The 16,880-nt window shown below is 53.4% G+C and overlaps 1 protein-coding gene and 1 long non-coding RNA gene across 4 annotated transcripts in view; one reads left to right on the forward strand and one right to left on the reverse strand.

Annotated features, from left to right (window-relative positions):
• The window catches only part of CAMK2A (calcium/calmodulin dependent protein kinase II alpha), a 64,605-nt gene that overhangs the window by 8,026 nt on the left and 39,699 nt on the right, over positions 1-16,880 (forward strand). For 2 of the 3 annotated variants that reach the window (XM_004280353.4, XM_004280354.4), the window contains exons 2-3: positions 8,695-8,789; positions 16,723-16,782. In XM_004280353.4, the coding sequence (XP_004280401.2) occupies positions 8,695-8,789; positions 16,723-16,782 (155 nt within the window). Of the gene's footprint in view, positions 1-8,694; positions 8,790-16,605; positions 16,628-16,722; positions 16,783-16,880 lie in introns of those variants that run through there. The other variant, XM_033406759.2, reaches the window with a different exon arrangement.
• On the reverse strand, positions 598-6,488 carry LOC117196799 (uncharacterized). Its single transcript, XR_007476224.1, has 4 exons — positions 6,162-6,488; positions 3,670-3,784; positions 3,362-3,446; positions 598-2,709 (listed from the first exon to the last, which is right to left on the reverse strand). It is a non-coding gene; the product is annotated as an uncharacterized LOC117196799 (long non-coding RNA).

Below are 16,880 nucleotides of genomic sequence, written 5' to 3' on the forward strand. Positions count from 1 at the left end.
TCGTGCCCCGGTCCGGGAAGATCCCACATGCCGCGGAGTGGCTGGGCCTGTGAGCCATGGCCGCTGAGCCTGCGCATCCGGAGACTGTGCTCCGCAACGGGAGAGACCACAGCAGTGAGAGGCCTGTGAACCCCCCCCCAAAAAAAAAAAGAAACGATACTATTGCTTCAAACAAAAAAAATAAAGAGGGCTTAAAAATGATCAACAGTTGATTTCACAGATGGGTAAACTGAGGTCCCCCCAAAAGTGAAGGGAATTGCTTGAAGTATGTAGAGGTGGGTGTTTTGGAAACCAAGATGTTCATTTCATTTCTGAACAAATCTGATCCCAGATTTTTAACTGCTTGAGGAATCTAGGAGCCCTCAGAGAATCTCATATGAGCCACAGTCACCCCTGAAAACACACACTCACTCCAACTCACAGAATGTTGTATAATATTTCCCACAGATCCCCCCACCCTAACGCCCATCTGTGGACCCCAAGTTAGGGCCCTCTGATCCGAGAGTATGGGTTATTGGAAAGAGCAAAAGACGATGAGTCAGGAGTCCTGGGTTCAAGGTCTTGGCCTCAGTTTTTTTATCTGTAGAATGGGGAGAGAATGGACCTCAATGGCAAGATACTATTGCAGCTTCCGATGTAGCCACGTGTGGCCCACACTCTGACCCCTGCGGTGGAGCTTCTCTGGTGGCCAACCCCAGCTCTGTCCCTTCCCCCAGCCATTCAAACTCCATCTGCTCTGGGCTCCATGCCCCCAGGGCTTGCTCTTTGCCAAGTGATCAGATCAGCTAACCTGGGCTGTAAATTACTGACCACCAAGAGGTATTGGAAGCTAATCCTCTCAGAGATAACAGGTCTGTATACATTTGAGCAGGAACGTTCCTTTTTTTTTTTTTTTTTTTGGCCACGTGATGCACCATGTGGCATTTGGGATCTTAGTTCCACAGCTAGGGATTGGACCTGTGCCCCCTGCATTAGGAGCACAGAATCCTACTACCGGACCACCAGGGAAGTCCCGAGCAGGAACTTTCTGAAATCACCCCAGCTTGTCTCAGAGAGGTAGAATGCTTAGGTATATTAACCCAGAGTGGGGAGATGTGGGGGGAGGAGAGTGGACTTTGATTAAGAGGTGCCTATCACATAGCATCCAGGCAAGATGGTGAGTAGCTAGAAATTTGGGACTAGCATTTTGAAGAGAGGAGGGGTGGTATAGAAGCAGATTTCAACCTTGGGTGATAGTCAGTGGCTTTCATCATTTTTGGGGGGGCGGGTGTCAGAGAATCCTCTGTCAAGCTAATGAAAAATATACATCCTCTGCCCAGAACAATGCACAGACATAGAATAAATTTGTTAACGTTTTAGGTGTGTTCATGAACACCCAGAGCCTCCCCAGAAATCCCAGCTAATGGTCCTGGGTAGAAGGGATGGAGGGGGAAGAGGTAAGAATGGGTGGAGAGCGAGCAGGGAGCAGCAATGCTGTGGGGAGGAGGGATGAAGAAGTGAAAGCACTGTCAGCAAGTGGCGGGGGCGGTCCGGGGACAGTGTGGCAGAAAGAAGAGGGAAGCTAGGTCTCAAAGCTGGGTGGTCAGTGGGGCAATCAAGGCAGATCAATCAGACCTAGTGGGGGATGCCGGGGCTGGCAGGGGGCTGGGGGGACGGGCCTGGCACAACTTTTCTTCCAGGGAGCCCGGAGGTGGGAACCAGATTGTGGTGGGTTCATGGAGTGTGGGAGGTGGGAAGAGGAGGCGGTGGATGTCAGACACTTGTTCTGGAAGTTTGGCAGCAACAAAGGGAGGAAGGAAGTGGCCCAGGTTGCTGGGTCGAGAGAAACACTCTTGCTTTTTCTTCAATTTTTTAAGTTTGGGAGAAAGAAGGTTGTTTATTGTTGCAGAATGTGGGAGACCTGGGTGTGTTTGAGGAAGCAGCCAATGAAGGGAAGACCCTAGAGATTGTCAGGACTCCTGCTCATCAGACCCCCAAGGAGGGCAGAGTGGAGAGGGGGTTCGGTGACTGAAGCCCCGTAAGCAGTGTCCCCGTCTGCTGACACCCACAGGCAAATGCCGTGGGCTCTGGGAGGCTCCGGCATAAAGGAGGGGAGGGTTCCTTTAGGGGAAGTTGGCAGTAACCAGTCTTGGGTATCAGGAACCTCTTCTTATCACTATGTAGCAGACACTTCTCACAGCTGGCCCAGGAGGAAATGGGGCTGGGGCTCCTCATCTCCATTTTTCAAATGGAAGGATAAGCAAGTTGGCAGCCAAGGACCCAGGCCTCCTGAGTCCCCGTCTAATGTTCCTGGTGCCGCCTCTGCAGCCATGTCAGCATTTTGGGGTGTTTTAGGCCAGAGAGGGTGATGAGCCTGCTGTGGGTGGCAGCCAGCAGCTCCCAGGACACTCTGCTTACCAGGCAGCTGAGAAGCAATCTCCCAGGGTGAATCCTGCTTCTCACGGCCCATTAGCACGTCCGCACATTCTCAGCCACACTGGACCCACTATCACGGCAACCTCCCCATCCGTCAGTCGGAGACCCAGGTGCGGCCTCCCTGCCTGCTCATATCCAGGGACAGGCTGCTGGGCCCTGGGGAGCACCCCACCCCCTCACCATGGCCTCCCCACACCTCCTGTCCTGGCTTGCTCCTTCCCCGAGCTTGGCAGACAAGGTCCAATTTGCCTCTGATGATGCTGGCTGTTCTCATCGCTTCGGAGATCATGATGCCTATAAAAGGTGTTGTTTCTTGAGCATTTACTATACTCCAGGGACTGGGCTAAACGCACTGCATACCTTACTCTCTCACTGGATCCTTGAAACAGCTGCTCAGGGTGGGTACTATTCTCACTTACATTTTACAGGGGAGGAAATAGTCTTACCAAGGTTAAATAACTTGCTGGTAAGAGGCTGAACCACGATTTGAACTCTGGTTTGCCTGGTTCAGGAGCGCCTGTTCTTATCCACATAAAACCTCACTATCCAATATGGTGTTCACTAGTCACTTATAATGATTTAAATGAAATAAAATTAAAAATTCAGTCCTTCAGTCCCACTAGCCACACTTCAAATGCTCTATAGCCATATGAGGCTAGTGCCTGTCACAATGGACAACACAGAGTATTTCCATCATCACAGAAAGTTCTGTTGGACAGCTCGCTACAGAATATTGAAGGTGGAAAGGCCTGTGTACCTTTTAGCCCCACGCCCACCCCACCCCCCAAGTTGCAGATGAAGAATTTGATGCCCACGCTGGGCCGGACCCCTGCCCAAGACCTCCCAGCAGGGCTGAGAGCTGAGGTCTCGTCCCTCCAGTGTCTATCTTACACACACACCCCTCCCTGCCCACATTCTGTGACCCTCTCCTAACATGGGTACTTACCCAGGGTGACGCACGTGTGCTTTGTCACACCCAGAGCCTCTTGACATCACATACACAAGGGCACTGATGGGCTGCTGACACACACCTGTGGGCAGACACCCCCCCCCCGAACACTTTGCACCCAGGAACGCTGTCACAGGCACTCCCAGTACCCCCCCATGGACATCCCCCACTCACGTAGGGCCCTCGCTTGCAGGCCTCATCCCTTCCTCTTGGGACCCCTGGTCGCTCCCTCCCACCCTGCCCTCCCCACCTTGGCCTCCTCCCCTTTTCCACCCTGTCCTGTTTCCAGGCTCCTACCCACCCACCCACTGGCCACCTGCTCAGCTCAGGGCCGTGGGAGGAGTGGGTTGGCTCTTCCTTTTGCCAAGGCTGCTGGGCTGTGGCCACTGGCTCATGCGGGACGAGAATGCAGAAACATGCCTTTTTTAAACAAAAGATAAAAAAGAGAGGAAGTTAGGGCTGCGAGCTTGCTGCCCACACTCTCATTTTGCTGCAGATTCTCCTCTGCCCCTCCTCTCCCTGATCCCCAGCACCGGGACAGGCAGGGAGGAGCCCTTCCACTTGTGGATGGAGACCTGAGGCTGCGTAGGTAGAAAGAGGGGCTCCTTGGCCCAGACCCTTTCCTCGCCCCATTCAGGCATTTGTGTACCTGGCACTGTGCCCAGTGTTTTGCATGTGTTACCTCCCTTAACCTCCCCAACAAACCCAGGAAGGAGATATTATTATAGACCGCACTTTATAGGAGGAAACAGACAGTTGAAGGGCCAAGTTCAATATCACACAGTCGGGGCTCAGTCACGATCGGATCACAGGGCTTTGTGAGCCCAGAGCCCCTGCTTTTTAGGGTCACACTCTCTTGCCTTTGGTGGAGTCAGAAGAACAAGGGCAGGTGACCTGGATTCTCTTCACAGCCTCGAGAGGATTATGCCTGCTCCCTTAAGGCTTCAGTTTCCTGATCTGTGAAATAGGGGATCATAATTCCAACTTCACAGGGTTGCTGTGAGGGCCAAGGAGCTCAGTGGTGAATGCGCATTTGAAGGGAGGACATCTTCTGGGTATGTGAGAGGCTGGTGTTCTCTGGATCAGTAGCCCTGAACTGGATTTGATAAACTCCTTGCTCTGAGAATCTGCTAAAAGCTATGCATTCTTGCCCCAGAAAAAAATGCATATGCCTACGTTCAGAGACACAGGGTTCCTCCGCTGCTCCGCCCTTGGCCTGGACCCCTAGTTAGAGCCTGGGATTTACACAAATCTTGGTGCTGTGTTTTGAGGAGGAAGTTCAGCAAGCCTGCCTTCTCTTGTTTTATAGACATGGCTCTTAGGTCCTCAGCTCCTGGGGCAGAGCCCAGGGTCATAGAGCCTCTTGAGCCTCTCTGCACAGAGCCCCATGTGATGGCCCATCAATGCTGATTTCTAGGGGGACAGGGCATTTAGCAGGACTTCCCCAGAAGGCGGGCAGGGCAGTGCCAAGCTGGCTGGGGAACAATCACTTGGGCAGCCTGTTAACTGAAAATACTGATTTCTGGGCCTGCATCTGAAGGTTCTGATTTGGTAGGTCTGGGAGATGCCTTGGAATATGTTTTTTTGTTTGTTTTTTTGAAATTTATTTTTGGCTGCATTGGGTCTTCGTGGCTGCGTGCGGGCTTTCTCTAGTTGCCGCGAGCGGGGACTACTCTTCGTTGCGGTGCGTGGACTTCTCATTGCGGTGGCTTCTCTTGCTGCAGAGCACGGGCTCTAGGCGTGTGGGCTTCAGTAGTTATGGCATGCGGGCTCAGTAGCTGTGGCTCACGGCTCTAGAGCGCAGGCTCGGTAGTTGTGGCTCACGGGCTTAGTTGCTCCATGGCATGTGGGATCTTCCCGGACCAGGGCTCGAACCCGTGTCCCCTGCATTGGCAGGCGGATTCTTAACCACTGCACCACCAGGGAAGTCCGGGAATCTTTTAAAAAGAGATGGCGCATTGGTTAAGAATCCACCTGCCAATGCAGGGGACACGAGTTCGAGCCCTGGTCCGGGAAGATCCCACATGCCACGGAGCAACTAAGCCCGTGCACCACAACTACCGAGCCTGCGCTCTAGGGCCGCGAGCCACAGCTACTGAGCCCACGCTCAGCAACTGCTGAAGCCCGTACGCCTAGAGCCCATGCTCTGCAGCAAGAGAAGCCACCGCAATGAGAAGCCCACGCACCGCAACGAAGAGTAGCCCCTGCTCGCCGCAACTAGAGAAAGCCCGCACGCAGCCACAAAGACCCAATGCAGCAAAAAAAAAAAAAGATTCCCAAGGCATTCTGAAACAGCCAGTTTGATAACCATCGATCTAATGTCTTTATCTAGAATGGAGTTTTGTTTCTCTAGTGGAGAAATTATATTTCTCCCTCCCTGCCTCACATCCTCCCTTTCTCCCTCACTCTATCCATCCATCCCTCCATCCAAGTTAATTAAACTCCAGCTCTGGCCCAAGCATGAGCTAGATGCTGGTGAGTGAGACAAGCCCTCCTTCTCTGCTCCTCCTCTCCCTGGAGTTCGCAAAAGCTTTCCCAGAAGTGACCCCTTGAAACATTCTCTCTCCTGGGGCTTCTGAGAATCATGGCCTCCCGCTGGGCAGAAACCTCCCTGTTTGGGTAGGGTGGGCACCTTTGAGAGACCAGTGTGCGCACCCTCCTCAGATGGCTGTTCCTATTCCTAAAACCCCAGACTGAAATCTCCTCCCCGTCTCATTTCAGAACCTCTCACCTAAATCTGCCTCCTGTTCCTAGAGTAACATTTATGGAGGCCCTGTTGTTAGGTAGCATTGGGTACCTGTGCATGGGTGTGGAGAACATTCCAGTCCTGGCCCTCAGGAACCCTCCGTCTGGTGGACAGACAAGCTGAACGAGCAAGCCCAGTCCTAGGCTAGATGGGGAGGTGTGGGGTGCTCTGGGAGCACAAACAACGGGACATGTCGCCAGGAGGCTTCTCAGGGAGGGGCACCCGGTCTGCTGCTCTCTCCAGGTGGAGGACAGGCAGGGCTGCACACCTCACGGGCGGTCTGTTGCTGCGCCCATGAATTCTGGCCTTCCTCAGCTTTCCTACGAGGTCATATTTCCTGGTCTCTAGCCCTCCTCCCAGATCTTTCTTACTTATCCTTCGCCGCAGTTTCCCACCCATTCCCTTCATGCTGCCCGGACACGAAGAAGCCAGTGACACAACGCCCAGGGGTGTGTGTAGGGCAAGCATCTCCGCCAGCCTGCGGGCTTTCCCGGTGCCTGCCAGCGTCCGCCCCAGCTCCCATCAGCCTCATTTTTGTGGCTTGGACCTGCCTGTGTGCTTAGGAGAGGGGATCAAAGTTTGGAGGATATGGTGGGGTGAGGCCATTTCAGGAACCTGGGCATTCAGGCCGGCAAGCGGCAGGCTCCCTGGGTGGAAGAGAAGCCAAAAACCTGGGGGAGGAAATACCTGAGTTCTAGACATGACCTGGCCTGTGTGACCTTGAGCAATCAATCTACCCTGAGCTACACTGAAGCTCAAAATCTGGGGCTCCGCCTCAGACTTAAGGAATCAGAATCTGCCTTTTAAACAAGATGCCTGGGTAATTCCTATGCACATTAAAACTGGGGAAGGCCGCCCAGGAGACTTGCTTCTTGACATTAGCCGGTGGTTAAGGTGGTAATGGTGGTGACCACAGGTAGTGTCTGGCCCCTTAGGGGGCCTCCTCTGTGATATGAAGGGGTTGGACCAGCTGACCTTTGTAGTGGAGGGTATAACATGGCACCTAGATGACGGATCTAGCCCTCAAACTAGTTTTGTTTGGCAAAATACTGTGTTTAAATTTTTTGGAATAAGGTACCAGTATTTAAAAATTGGGAAATGTCACGAAAATACCCAGACTTCCAGTTTTTCTCGAAAAATCAAACAATCTGGGAAATGGGCCGCATTCCACATGGCAACAATGTCTTCTATGAGCAGTGAAACCCACAGCCCTTGCTCCAAGTTCTCCCAGCCATGAATACGTTGAAGATAAAAACCCAGGAGTCTCTTAAAACATGAAAAACTGCTCAGCTTCGCTCTTGATATGAAAATTCCAAATCAAATCTACACTGAGTCACCACGTTCCACATCTCACTAGCAAAGATATGAAAGTTTGATAACACGTCGTGTTGACAAGGGTGGAGGAAAATGGTCCCCTCACATCCTAGTACGAAAGTAAGTTGGTACACCTCTAAGATGGATCATCTCTCATTATCTATCAGAATTACCACACAACACCTACCCTTTGACCAAATAATACCAGTTCTAGAAGTTTAGTCGAAGACACTTGTACACATGGGAAATGTAATTGTAATGCACGCATACGAGGTTAGTCATTGCAGCACTGTTTGTAATAGCTATAGATCGGAAGTAACCTAACTGCCCATCGACAGGGGACTGGCTAGGTAAGTTATAGGACAGCCACATGATTAAATGAGGAACTCTTTTTTAAAAAAACATTTATTTATTTTTAAATTTTTATTGGAGTAGAGTTGATTTACAATAGGAACTCTTTATGTTATAATACAGAAGGAGGATCTCTAAAAAATTTCTGGGGCTTCCCTGATGGCGCAGTCGTTGAGAGTCTGCCTGCCGATGCAGGGGACACGAGTTTGTGCCCTGGTCCGGGAAGATCCCACATGCCGCGTTGCGGCTGGGCCCGTGAACAATGGCTGCTGAGCCTGCGCATCCTGCGTGTCCGGAGCCTGTGCTCCGCGGCGGGAGAGGTCACGGCCGTGAGAGGCCCACGTACCGCCAAAAAAAAAAAAAAAAAAAAAAAAAAAAATTTCTGAAAAAGAGGAGAATGTAGAACAGCATGCAAGGTCCAGTATCCAGTATTGGGGAGAGTATCTGTGGAAAGATGCTCTGGTAACACTGGCCATCTCTTGGGAGGGGACTTTGGAGACTAGTGTACAGGGATGGGGAGGACTCTTTTAACTATCTACACTTTTGTACCTTTTGAACTTTGAACCACGTCAATGTGTTACCTACTCAAAGAATAAAATACTGAAAATTTCCAGGGACCTAGATTCTGTGATTCTAACACTGCATGATTCTAATGTTTTAGAATTTGGTGAACCTAACTTATTAGGACTCTACAAGTCTCATGTCTCATGAGGCCAAGCTCCTAAAGATTTACTACCAGTGGTTCGCCTGGGTCTCCGGGCCTGCTCCGTCCCTGAATCGGGCCCCAGCAGCCCCTACGAGCCCAAGCAGCACTGAGTGAGGGCTCCCTCCCAGCACGGTGCAGCTGCACGAACTGTGGTGTCTCTTGGGAACACAGCCCTTGGGCCCTCCCTCACCCTCTTTGCCTTCTCTGTCCTAGGGGAGCCTTCTCAGTGGTGCGCAGGTGTGTGAAGGTGCTGGCTGGCCAGGAATATGCTGCCAAGATCATCAACACTAAGAAGCTCTCGGCCAGAGGTAGGCGGTGGATCTGTGCCTGGCCTGCCCTCCGGGGCTCTCCTCCCTTCAGCCCTCCCTCTACCCCTTGGGTTAGAACCAGGATCTGGGTCTGTCCGCCTGGATGTTGCTGCTGTCAGAGGTGGGGGCTCTTCTTCCTGTGGGTATGATGAGAATAGACACCTCCATATTCCTTCCTTAGAGGGTCTGGGCTGGAGGCCACAGCCTCTCCCACAAGCCAGGCTCTCTGCCCCTCATCCACCCGTGCAGGTAAAGACTAAGGTGCTAGGTAGGCCTTCTTTCCCTGCTTTTCTGCCGCTTGCCTCCATTCTCACCGCCAGACCTCTGTACCTACCTTTCTCTCTACCTGGATGCTCTTACCTGGCTCCTCACAAGGATAGCTCTTTCTCAACCTTCAGGTCTCAGTTCAATGTCACATCCTTTGAGAGACTTCCCTGACCCCCAGACCTGAGGGGGACTTCCCCATTTTATATCTCTCATTACTGTTTCCTCTCTTTGTGGCTTTCTATCAACCTGGAGCTATCCCATTGACTGGCTTGGTGCCTTGTTTAATATCTATGTTCCCTCATGACCATGAGCACCAAGAAGGTGGGAGTGGGTCTCATTCCCTACATACGCCCAGCACCTAGGACGGCGCCCGACGCGTCTGGGGGCTCAACCAGTGTCCCGTGAACTCCAAGTGCCCTCGGCTTCAACCAAACCAGTCCACCCTCTGGTCCCTATATACTCCCTTGGACAGTGGCTTCCAAGCCTGGAATCCCCTGGAGAGCTTCAAGCACTCCTGATGCCTGGATCCCGCAGGTTGCGATTTAATTAGTCTGGGCTGCGACTTGGGTTTTGGAAATGATCCCCAGGTAATTCTAATTAGGAAGTGGTCCTAAACCAGTAATATCAGCATCACCAGGAGACTGTTAGGAATGCAAATTCATCATTCCAGATATAAGGAATCAGAACCGCATTTTTTTTTGCTTTGTTTTGTTTTTTGTTTGGTTTTTTTTGCGGTATGCGGGCCTCTCACCACCACGGACCCCACCCCGCTGTGGAGCACAGGCTCCGGACATGCAGGCCCAGTGGCCATGGCTCACGGGCCCAGCCGCTCCGCGGCATGTGGGATCCTCCCGGACCGGGGCACGAACCCGTGTCCCCCGCATCGGCAGGTGGACTCCCAACCACTGCGCCACCAGGGAAGCCCCAGAACCGCATTTTAACAAGACACTGGTGATTTGTATGGACGTTAAAACTTGGAACGCCTGCACAGAAGCTTTGCTTCTTGCCCTTAGCATGTGGTTAGGGCGGTAATGGTGGTGACCATAGTCAGCGCGTTGGGGAGGATTATCTTCAAAGATCTCCGCGCTAGGGCTTCCCTGGTGGCGCAGTGGTTGAGGGTCCGCCTGCCGATGCAGGGGACATGGGTTCGTGCTCCGGTCCGGGAAGATCCCACATGCCGCGGAGCGGCTGGGCCCGTGAGCCATGGCCGCTGAGCCTGCGCGTCCCGAGCCTGTGCTCTGCAACGGGAGAGGCCACAACGGTGAGAGGCCCACGTACCGGAGATAAAAGATTTCCGCTCTGAATGGTGGGTCTTTGCTGCCTTGGGGACCCCCAGTGGGTGGAGGACGTTCTGTTGGGTGAGGCGGGTACAGGTGCGGTCTGTGCAGCCTATGGCTTGTGCAGTGTGGAAGACATCGTGTGAGGGATTGGTGAAGTGTCCAGGTGTTTGCCTGGCATAGTGGCAGCTGTGTCTGGGCCAGGGCCCAGCAGGTGTGGATTTCACAGAGGCTGGCACAGGATGCCCATTGTCCCCCGCAGGCCTCCCAGCATGTTCCGTGTTGGACTGTGTGCTGCTGCCTTTCATCTCTCTGGCTCAGTGTTGCTAGGAGCCCAGTGCTTTCTCCTAGTTACTGAACCCCCCCACCCATAGGCAGACCAGTGTCCTTCAGGGAGGAGAGGCTGGGCTGGGGGTGGGGGTGGTGCTCTGAAGACCAGGGCCCGCCGTGCCACACAGTCCACATGAACGCTGGCGTGGAAGGGCGAGACCTGTGGAAGGTCAAGGGCCAGAGCGGGGGGCAGGGAGCCAGGGCTGGCAGGAAGCCCAGTAGGAGGGCTGCCTCACCCAATTGCTGGGACTTGCCTTGCCGTTGCTGTGTGACTAGTGGCTGTCTGGTGCCCTCTCTGTGCTTTACATCACTATTGATCAAGGGAGATGTCCCAATCCCTGAGATACAGAGGGGGCGGGACTAGAGCCACGGCTTGGGGTGATTGGTTGGGTTGCCCCCAAAATGAGGGAGGGTCAGAAACCAAGGTCTTGGGACTTCCCTGGTGGTCCAGTGGTTAAGGCACTCCTGCCTTCCAATGCAGGGGGTGCAGGTTCAATCCCTGGTAGGGGAGCTAAGATCCCACATGCCTTGTGGCCAAAAAACCAAAATATAAAACAGAAGCAATATTGTAACAAATTCAATACAGACTTTAAAAATGGTCCACATCAAAAACATCTCAAAAAAAAAAAAAAAAGAAAGAAATCAAGGTCCTCCCTGGATTCTGGGGAATCTTGGGCCAGTTCACCACATTCTCAGAGCCACATCCACACAAGCACATGACAGAAGGAGACAGATGCATATGGGGGGCATGGAGGGAGCATTGCCTATTTTCTGGAAGGTGACTAAGCGTTCCAGGGACAGTGTAGACTCTGGGCTGTGCAGTAACTGCCCCCTCTCTGGATCTGAGGGGCCTATGAGCTCCTGGGAGGAAGGCGCTCAGGCCTAGGTGAATGTGAAGGGTGGGAGTGGGGAGCTTCTGAGAGAACCTTCCCGAAGAAGTCTGCCAACTGCCAACGCGTTTCTCCCCAGCAGGAGATGAGGGGCAGAGCTTCTTTTAGCAGGTTTCTTTGTTTGCCGCTCACAGTGCCTGGGGTGGGGACTGGTTTGATGCTGAATATTTGCCAACACGTTCCAAGCTTCTCCTGCTGGCACTCCCCCCACCCCCCCACCCCCGTGACTTTGGCAGTTCCCAGAGGGGGGGCACGCCCCCGTGGGGTGTCGGTTCACTCCCCAGGGAGCTGTGTCTTCCCCTTCTCCATGGGGTCAGCCTCTTCTATAAAGCGTTTCCCAAACCCCGGAGAGAATTTTTGTGTCTATTTTTAAACTACTCTTTTATATAAAATGCTCATAGTATAAACAATTCGAGGAAGCCATAAAGACATGAAATGAAGGTAAAAATATTTTCCTGTCCCAGTCCCTGCCAAATCCCCCTGGGGGCCTTTTGAAAAATACAGCTGCCCCAGTTCCACCCCTGAGGGTGTGGGATTCAGGAGGTGAGGCCCAAGCTCTTGCATTTAAAAAGTCCTGTCAGCAGTGACAACAGCCAGTACATGCTCAGCGCCAGCTCCCTGCCAGGGGCTCTGGAAGCTTCCTAGCCATAGCCTCGCCAGGCAGGCACACACAGAATTCATCAACGTTTTAGGGCACGCTGGGCAAGCGGATGTGGCTGGTGCCGCCAGAGGTGAGTGGCCCTCATACAGCGACCTCCGTTAGCCCCACTGTCCACCTGAGCGCTGAGGGGTCACTTCCTCGGCTCCCCGGCCATCAGTCCCAGGACGCTGGGTGGGAAGCACGGGGTGAGATCATTCAGGCTGCCCCTGAGCTTCAGGTCCATGCAAGGGAGCCTTCGAAGAGGCAGTAAGACACGTCTTTCCGGTCTCTCTCATCTCCTTCCCCACCCCTGCCCGGCACTCCTGGCCCTCGGGATTATTTCTCCAACCTCCTAGGATCGGGAGGCTTGTTGAAGACCTGTGGGGGGAGGGGACATTTTCTGTTCCGAGACTCAGAGGTCTATTTTCTGCCCTGGTTCCTGTGCCTCTAGCCAGAATCCCGCTGCCCACCTGCCTGCTAGAGCCCACCCCCTCTGCAGGCAGAGCCCTCAGGCTGCCTGACTGCACTTCCCGGGGCTCTGCTTTGCCCCGCTCTGCCCTGCTGGTACTGTCTGGCCCCAGGAACCTCTCCCCAGAGTTTCCACCCACCTGCTGCCTGCCGAGCTTTGGGCAGGGCTGGCCCCCTTAACCCCAATATCTTGCCCCCAGGCCTGCCCCAAGGGACAGAGGGAGAAGCTTCACAAAGCATTTATCATAATGGGCATTGGGAGCAAGTCTTCCTGGTACCCAGGCAGGAGGCTGCAGACTAGCTTCTCTCAGACCCCTCACCGTCATGGGCCTCTACTGAGCTGGATGGATTAATTTATCAATTATGAGAATGGGAGGCAATATAGTACAGTAATTATGAACATGGGTTGAAATCCCAGCTCTGCCACTTCTTGCCTATGGGAACTTGGACAAGCTGCTGTGTGGCTCTAGGCCCTGGGAACAAGGCAGAGACCAACAGACAAGGTCTTGCTCTCATTGCACCTGTTTTCTACAGGAGGGAGACTGAAAAGAACATTAAACACACAAGTAAGCTGGGTAATTTCAGGTAGCAATGAGTATTACAAAGAAAATAAGACAGGGTAATGGGGAAGTGATGGGGCTGGAGGGACATTCAGAAAAGGCAGCCGGGGAAGCTCTCTGAGGAGGTGACATTGTGCTGGGACCTGCCTGAAAAGAAGGCAGCCATGAGAAGACCCAGGAGAAGAGTGTTCCAGGCAGAGGGCGCATCAGGTGCAAAGGCCCTGAGGTGGGAAGGGGCTTGCAGTGCCTGAGGCCGCAAAGGAGGCCAGTGTGGCTGGAGCTTCAAGGCCAAGATGAGGTCGGACCCAGCACCCAGCAGTCTTCCTGGATGTGGTGAGGAGTTTGGATTGTATTATAAGTACATTAGGAAGCTGTTGGCAAGTTTGAAGTCAGTATCTAATTTATATTTTAATAAGAGGTCTGTGGCTGCCCAGGACTATTGGCTGGGGGTTGGGGGGAGTGTTCAGGAGTAGTTTCTCAGAGCTCTGAGTTGTAATAAGGCTTGATCACTTTGATGACCACCTTGATTTTGATAAAGAGACTGCTCCTTTAGCACTGGGCCTCAGTTTCCCCATCTGCCTAATGGAGCAAGGCCTCAGAGGTCAAGAGGAACTCAGTCCCTACGTTTCTTGAGGTTCCCTACATATTAGAAAATGAAAACATTTCAGAGTTACAAAAGTTATTGTATAAAGTACATGTTTACATTCAACAAATTAATGATTTTAGCGCTGAAATTTGCAATGCAGTGTAATTGTACTATGCACAAGATGATTACAAGATTTATAAAAAGAATTAGTTCCTAGCTTTTCCAGCAGTGAGGTCTGGTAACCAGGCACATTTTCTTTTTTTAAAAAATAAATTTATTTATTTATTTATTTTTGGCTGCATTGGGTCTTCGTTGCTGTGCATGGGCTTTCTCTAGTTGCGGCAAGCGGGGGCCACTCTTCGATGCGGTGCGCGGGCCTCTCATTGCAGTGGCTTCTCTTGCTGCAGAGCACGGGCTCTAGGCTCGTGGGCTTCAGTAGTTGTGGCTTGCGGGCTCCAGAGCACAGGCTCAGTAGTTGTGGCGCACGGACTTAGCTGCTCCACGGCATGTGTGATCTTCCCAGGCCATGGCTCGAACCCGTGTCCCCTGCTTTGGCAGGCGGATTCTTAAGCACTGAGCCACCAGGGAAGTCCCCAGGCACACATTTGAAGCTGTGTGACAAACGTTTTCTTCTTTCAATCCTGTCAGTGTAGCTCTGCTCCCGGGTGACCTCGCATCGAGAAAAACATCAGAATTCTGGATTTAGATCCTTTATCCCTTGAATGTGTAGCCTGGGTCAGGAGGCCCCCAGCCCCCACTGATAGGCCCCACTTTGAGCTGCCTGGTTTCTGGTTCTGCTGGGGATGGGTGGGTGGGGGGCAGGGTTTGGAGCTGGGAAGGGTCCAGCCTTCCTCAGCTCAGGGATGGACCTTGACCAGCCCTGGATGGGGATCCCCCTCCTTTGCCTGGGAATCAGCTTTCCTCCCCCCGCCCTGGAGGATATGGAAGGATGCAGCGAGGGAAGAGGAACCGGGGGATACCCCTAAGCCTGGACCAGCCTCCCCTTCCCTAGCCTGTAGCCGCCTTTAGCTGGGGAGTGGAGCTTCCACTCTATGCAAGAAGGATTGGTCTTAATTGCTTTGCTGATGGAAAAGCCACATGTTAGTATTGATCTTGGTTTCTGCAGCCCTTGGAGGACGGCTGGTGATTCCTCTAATGGAGGGGGAAGGGGAGAGGGAAGCTGGCTGCCTGGAGACAGGGCTGGGACTTTCTCCATCCTCATCATCCTCCCTGGTGCCCACCTGCTTTGGAGGGGCCATTCAGAGACAGGGGTTCTAGTCCTGGCTCCGCTTCTGAGTGTCTGTGTGAGTTCCCTCCTCTGGGCCTCAATTTTCCCATTCGGGAATAGGGGGCAGGTGGAGGAGGTGGTGATGAGTCAGGGTGTGGAAAATGGGACAGCACCGGGTTGTTTTTTGTTGTTGTTTTGTTTTGTTTTTTGCCGTGACACACGGCTTGCGGGATCTCAGTTCTCTGACCAGGGACTGAACCTGGGCCACGGCAGTGAAGGCCCGGAATCCTAACCACCAGGCCGCCAGGGAACTCCCTGACTTAAGGTTTTAAAGCTTACGCCTGGAGCCTGACTGCCTGAGTACAAAGCGTGCGGCCCCTGCTCACCACCGTGTGGCCTTGGGCCAGATACTTAATCTCTCTGAACCTCTGTTCCCTCCTCTGTAAAGCCAGCACAGTGGTAGCGCCATCCTCAGAGGACTGTCATGAGGGCTTACATAGTCTACATTTGCGACTGGCTCCTTTTATATACTGTTTTGTTTTTTAAAATTAAGGCATTAAATACCAAATTGGAGAAAAGCACCAAAAAGGAAATTGCAAAACGCTTAAAATGGGGACAGTGATGCCCATAGCCCAGGGCTGTTGGGAGGACTGAGTGGGGTCATGGGTGTGCTTGCTCTCAGCAGCCTCAGTATCAGGGACCACAGGTGCAGACCCCAAGCAAGGCCTCTCTCCCAGGTGGGCAGGGAAATCCAGGGGATTTGGACAAACGTCCTGAGAAGCAGGTGGGAGATCTCTGAGTAAGCCCTGAGGCTGCCATGGCCAAGTTCTACCTGCAGATTCTTTGGGGCTCTCTGTGTCCCTGGTCCCAGCTCCTCTCACGGGAGGCGGCTTCTGTGAATTAATATGGCCCTTCTCCTGCAGAGAATTCCCACTCCCTTAGAAAGTTTCGTTCATTCAGTCGTTTGTTCTTTCATTCAGTTATTCCTTGAGCACCTACTATGGGCCAGGCATTTGGATAGATGCCACAGGCATAACAGAGACCAAGTCCTCGTCCTCAAGGACAGCGATCTCCCTGAGACAGAATGGGACGTGCTGTCCAGGGGCCCCGAGAGCACAGAGGAGGAGCCCCTACCAGCTGGTAGTCAGGGCAGGCTGCCAGGAAAGGGCAACATCGAAGGATGGGTAGGAGTGAATGACAGCCGGTGAGGAACAGGTGGGAGGCCGAGAGGGAGCTTTCCAAGCTGAGAGAACCGCGTGTGCGAAGGCTCCAGAGTGGGAGGGCTGAGCAGCGCGTGCCTGGAGAGGTGAAGTTCAGCAGTTCAGTCCGTCTGGGGTGTAGTGTGAGGGGCAGGGCTGGAGGAGGGGCAGCTGGAGCCTGTTGTGGGAGTGGGGATGTTCCAGGCTGCCTGGAGCTTGGCTCTGATACAGGAAAGAGATGCCCCTCGTTTGAGAGCCCTGCAAGCCAAGGGAGGGGAAGGGACTTCTGCGTCACTGCAAACCCAGCCTCCCTCCCTTTCGCTGCAGCCCACTGCCTTCCTGGAGGACACAGAGGCTCTGCCCAAAAGGCAGGCGAGCTTGCCCGGGGCCCAGGTGCTGCCCTGGGAGGTGGAGGCTGTGAGGAGGGAGAGATGGGATGGGTGGAGGCTCCTCCCTCACCTGGACTCACCTGGGCATCTGTGTTTCAGACCACCAGAAGCTGGAGCGTGAAGCCCGCATCTGCCGCCTGCTGAAGCACCCCAACATTGGTGAGCATGGGGGATGGGTGAGGGGTACAGGTGGGGCCTGGCCCAGCTCCCCTGCCTGCCCTGGTAGGTGTTTGTTGAGGGGAGCTGGTAGCTGCTCT

This window comes from Orcinus orca, chromosome 3, assembly GCF_937001465.1.
Source record: "Orcinus orca chromosome 3, mOrcOrc1.1, whole genome shotgun sequence".
NCBI lineage: Eukaryota > Metazoa > Chordata > Mammalia > Artiodactyla > Delphinidae > Orcinus > Orcinus orca.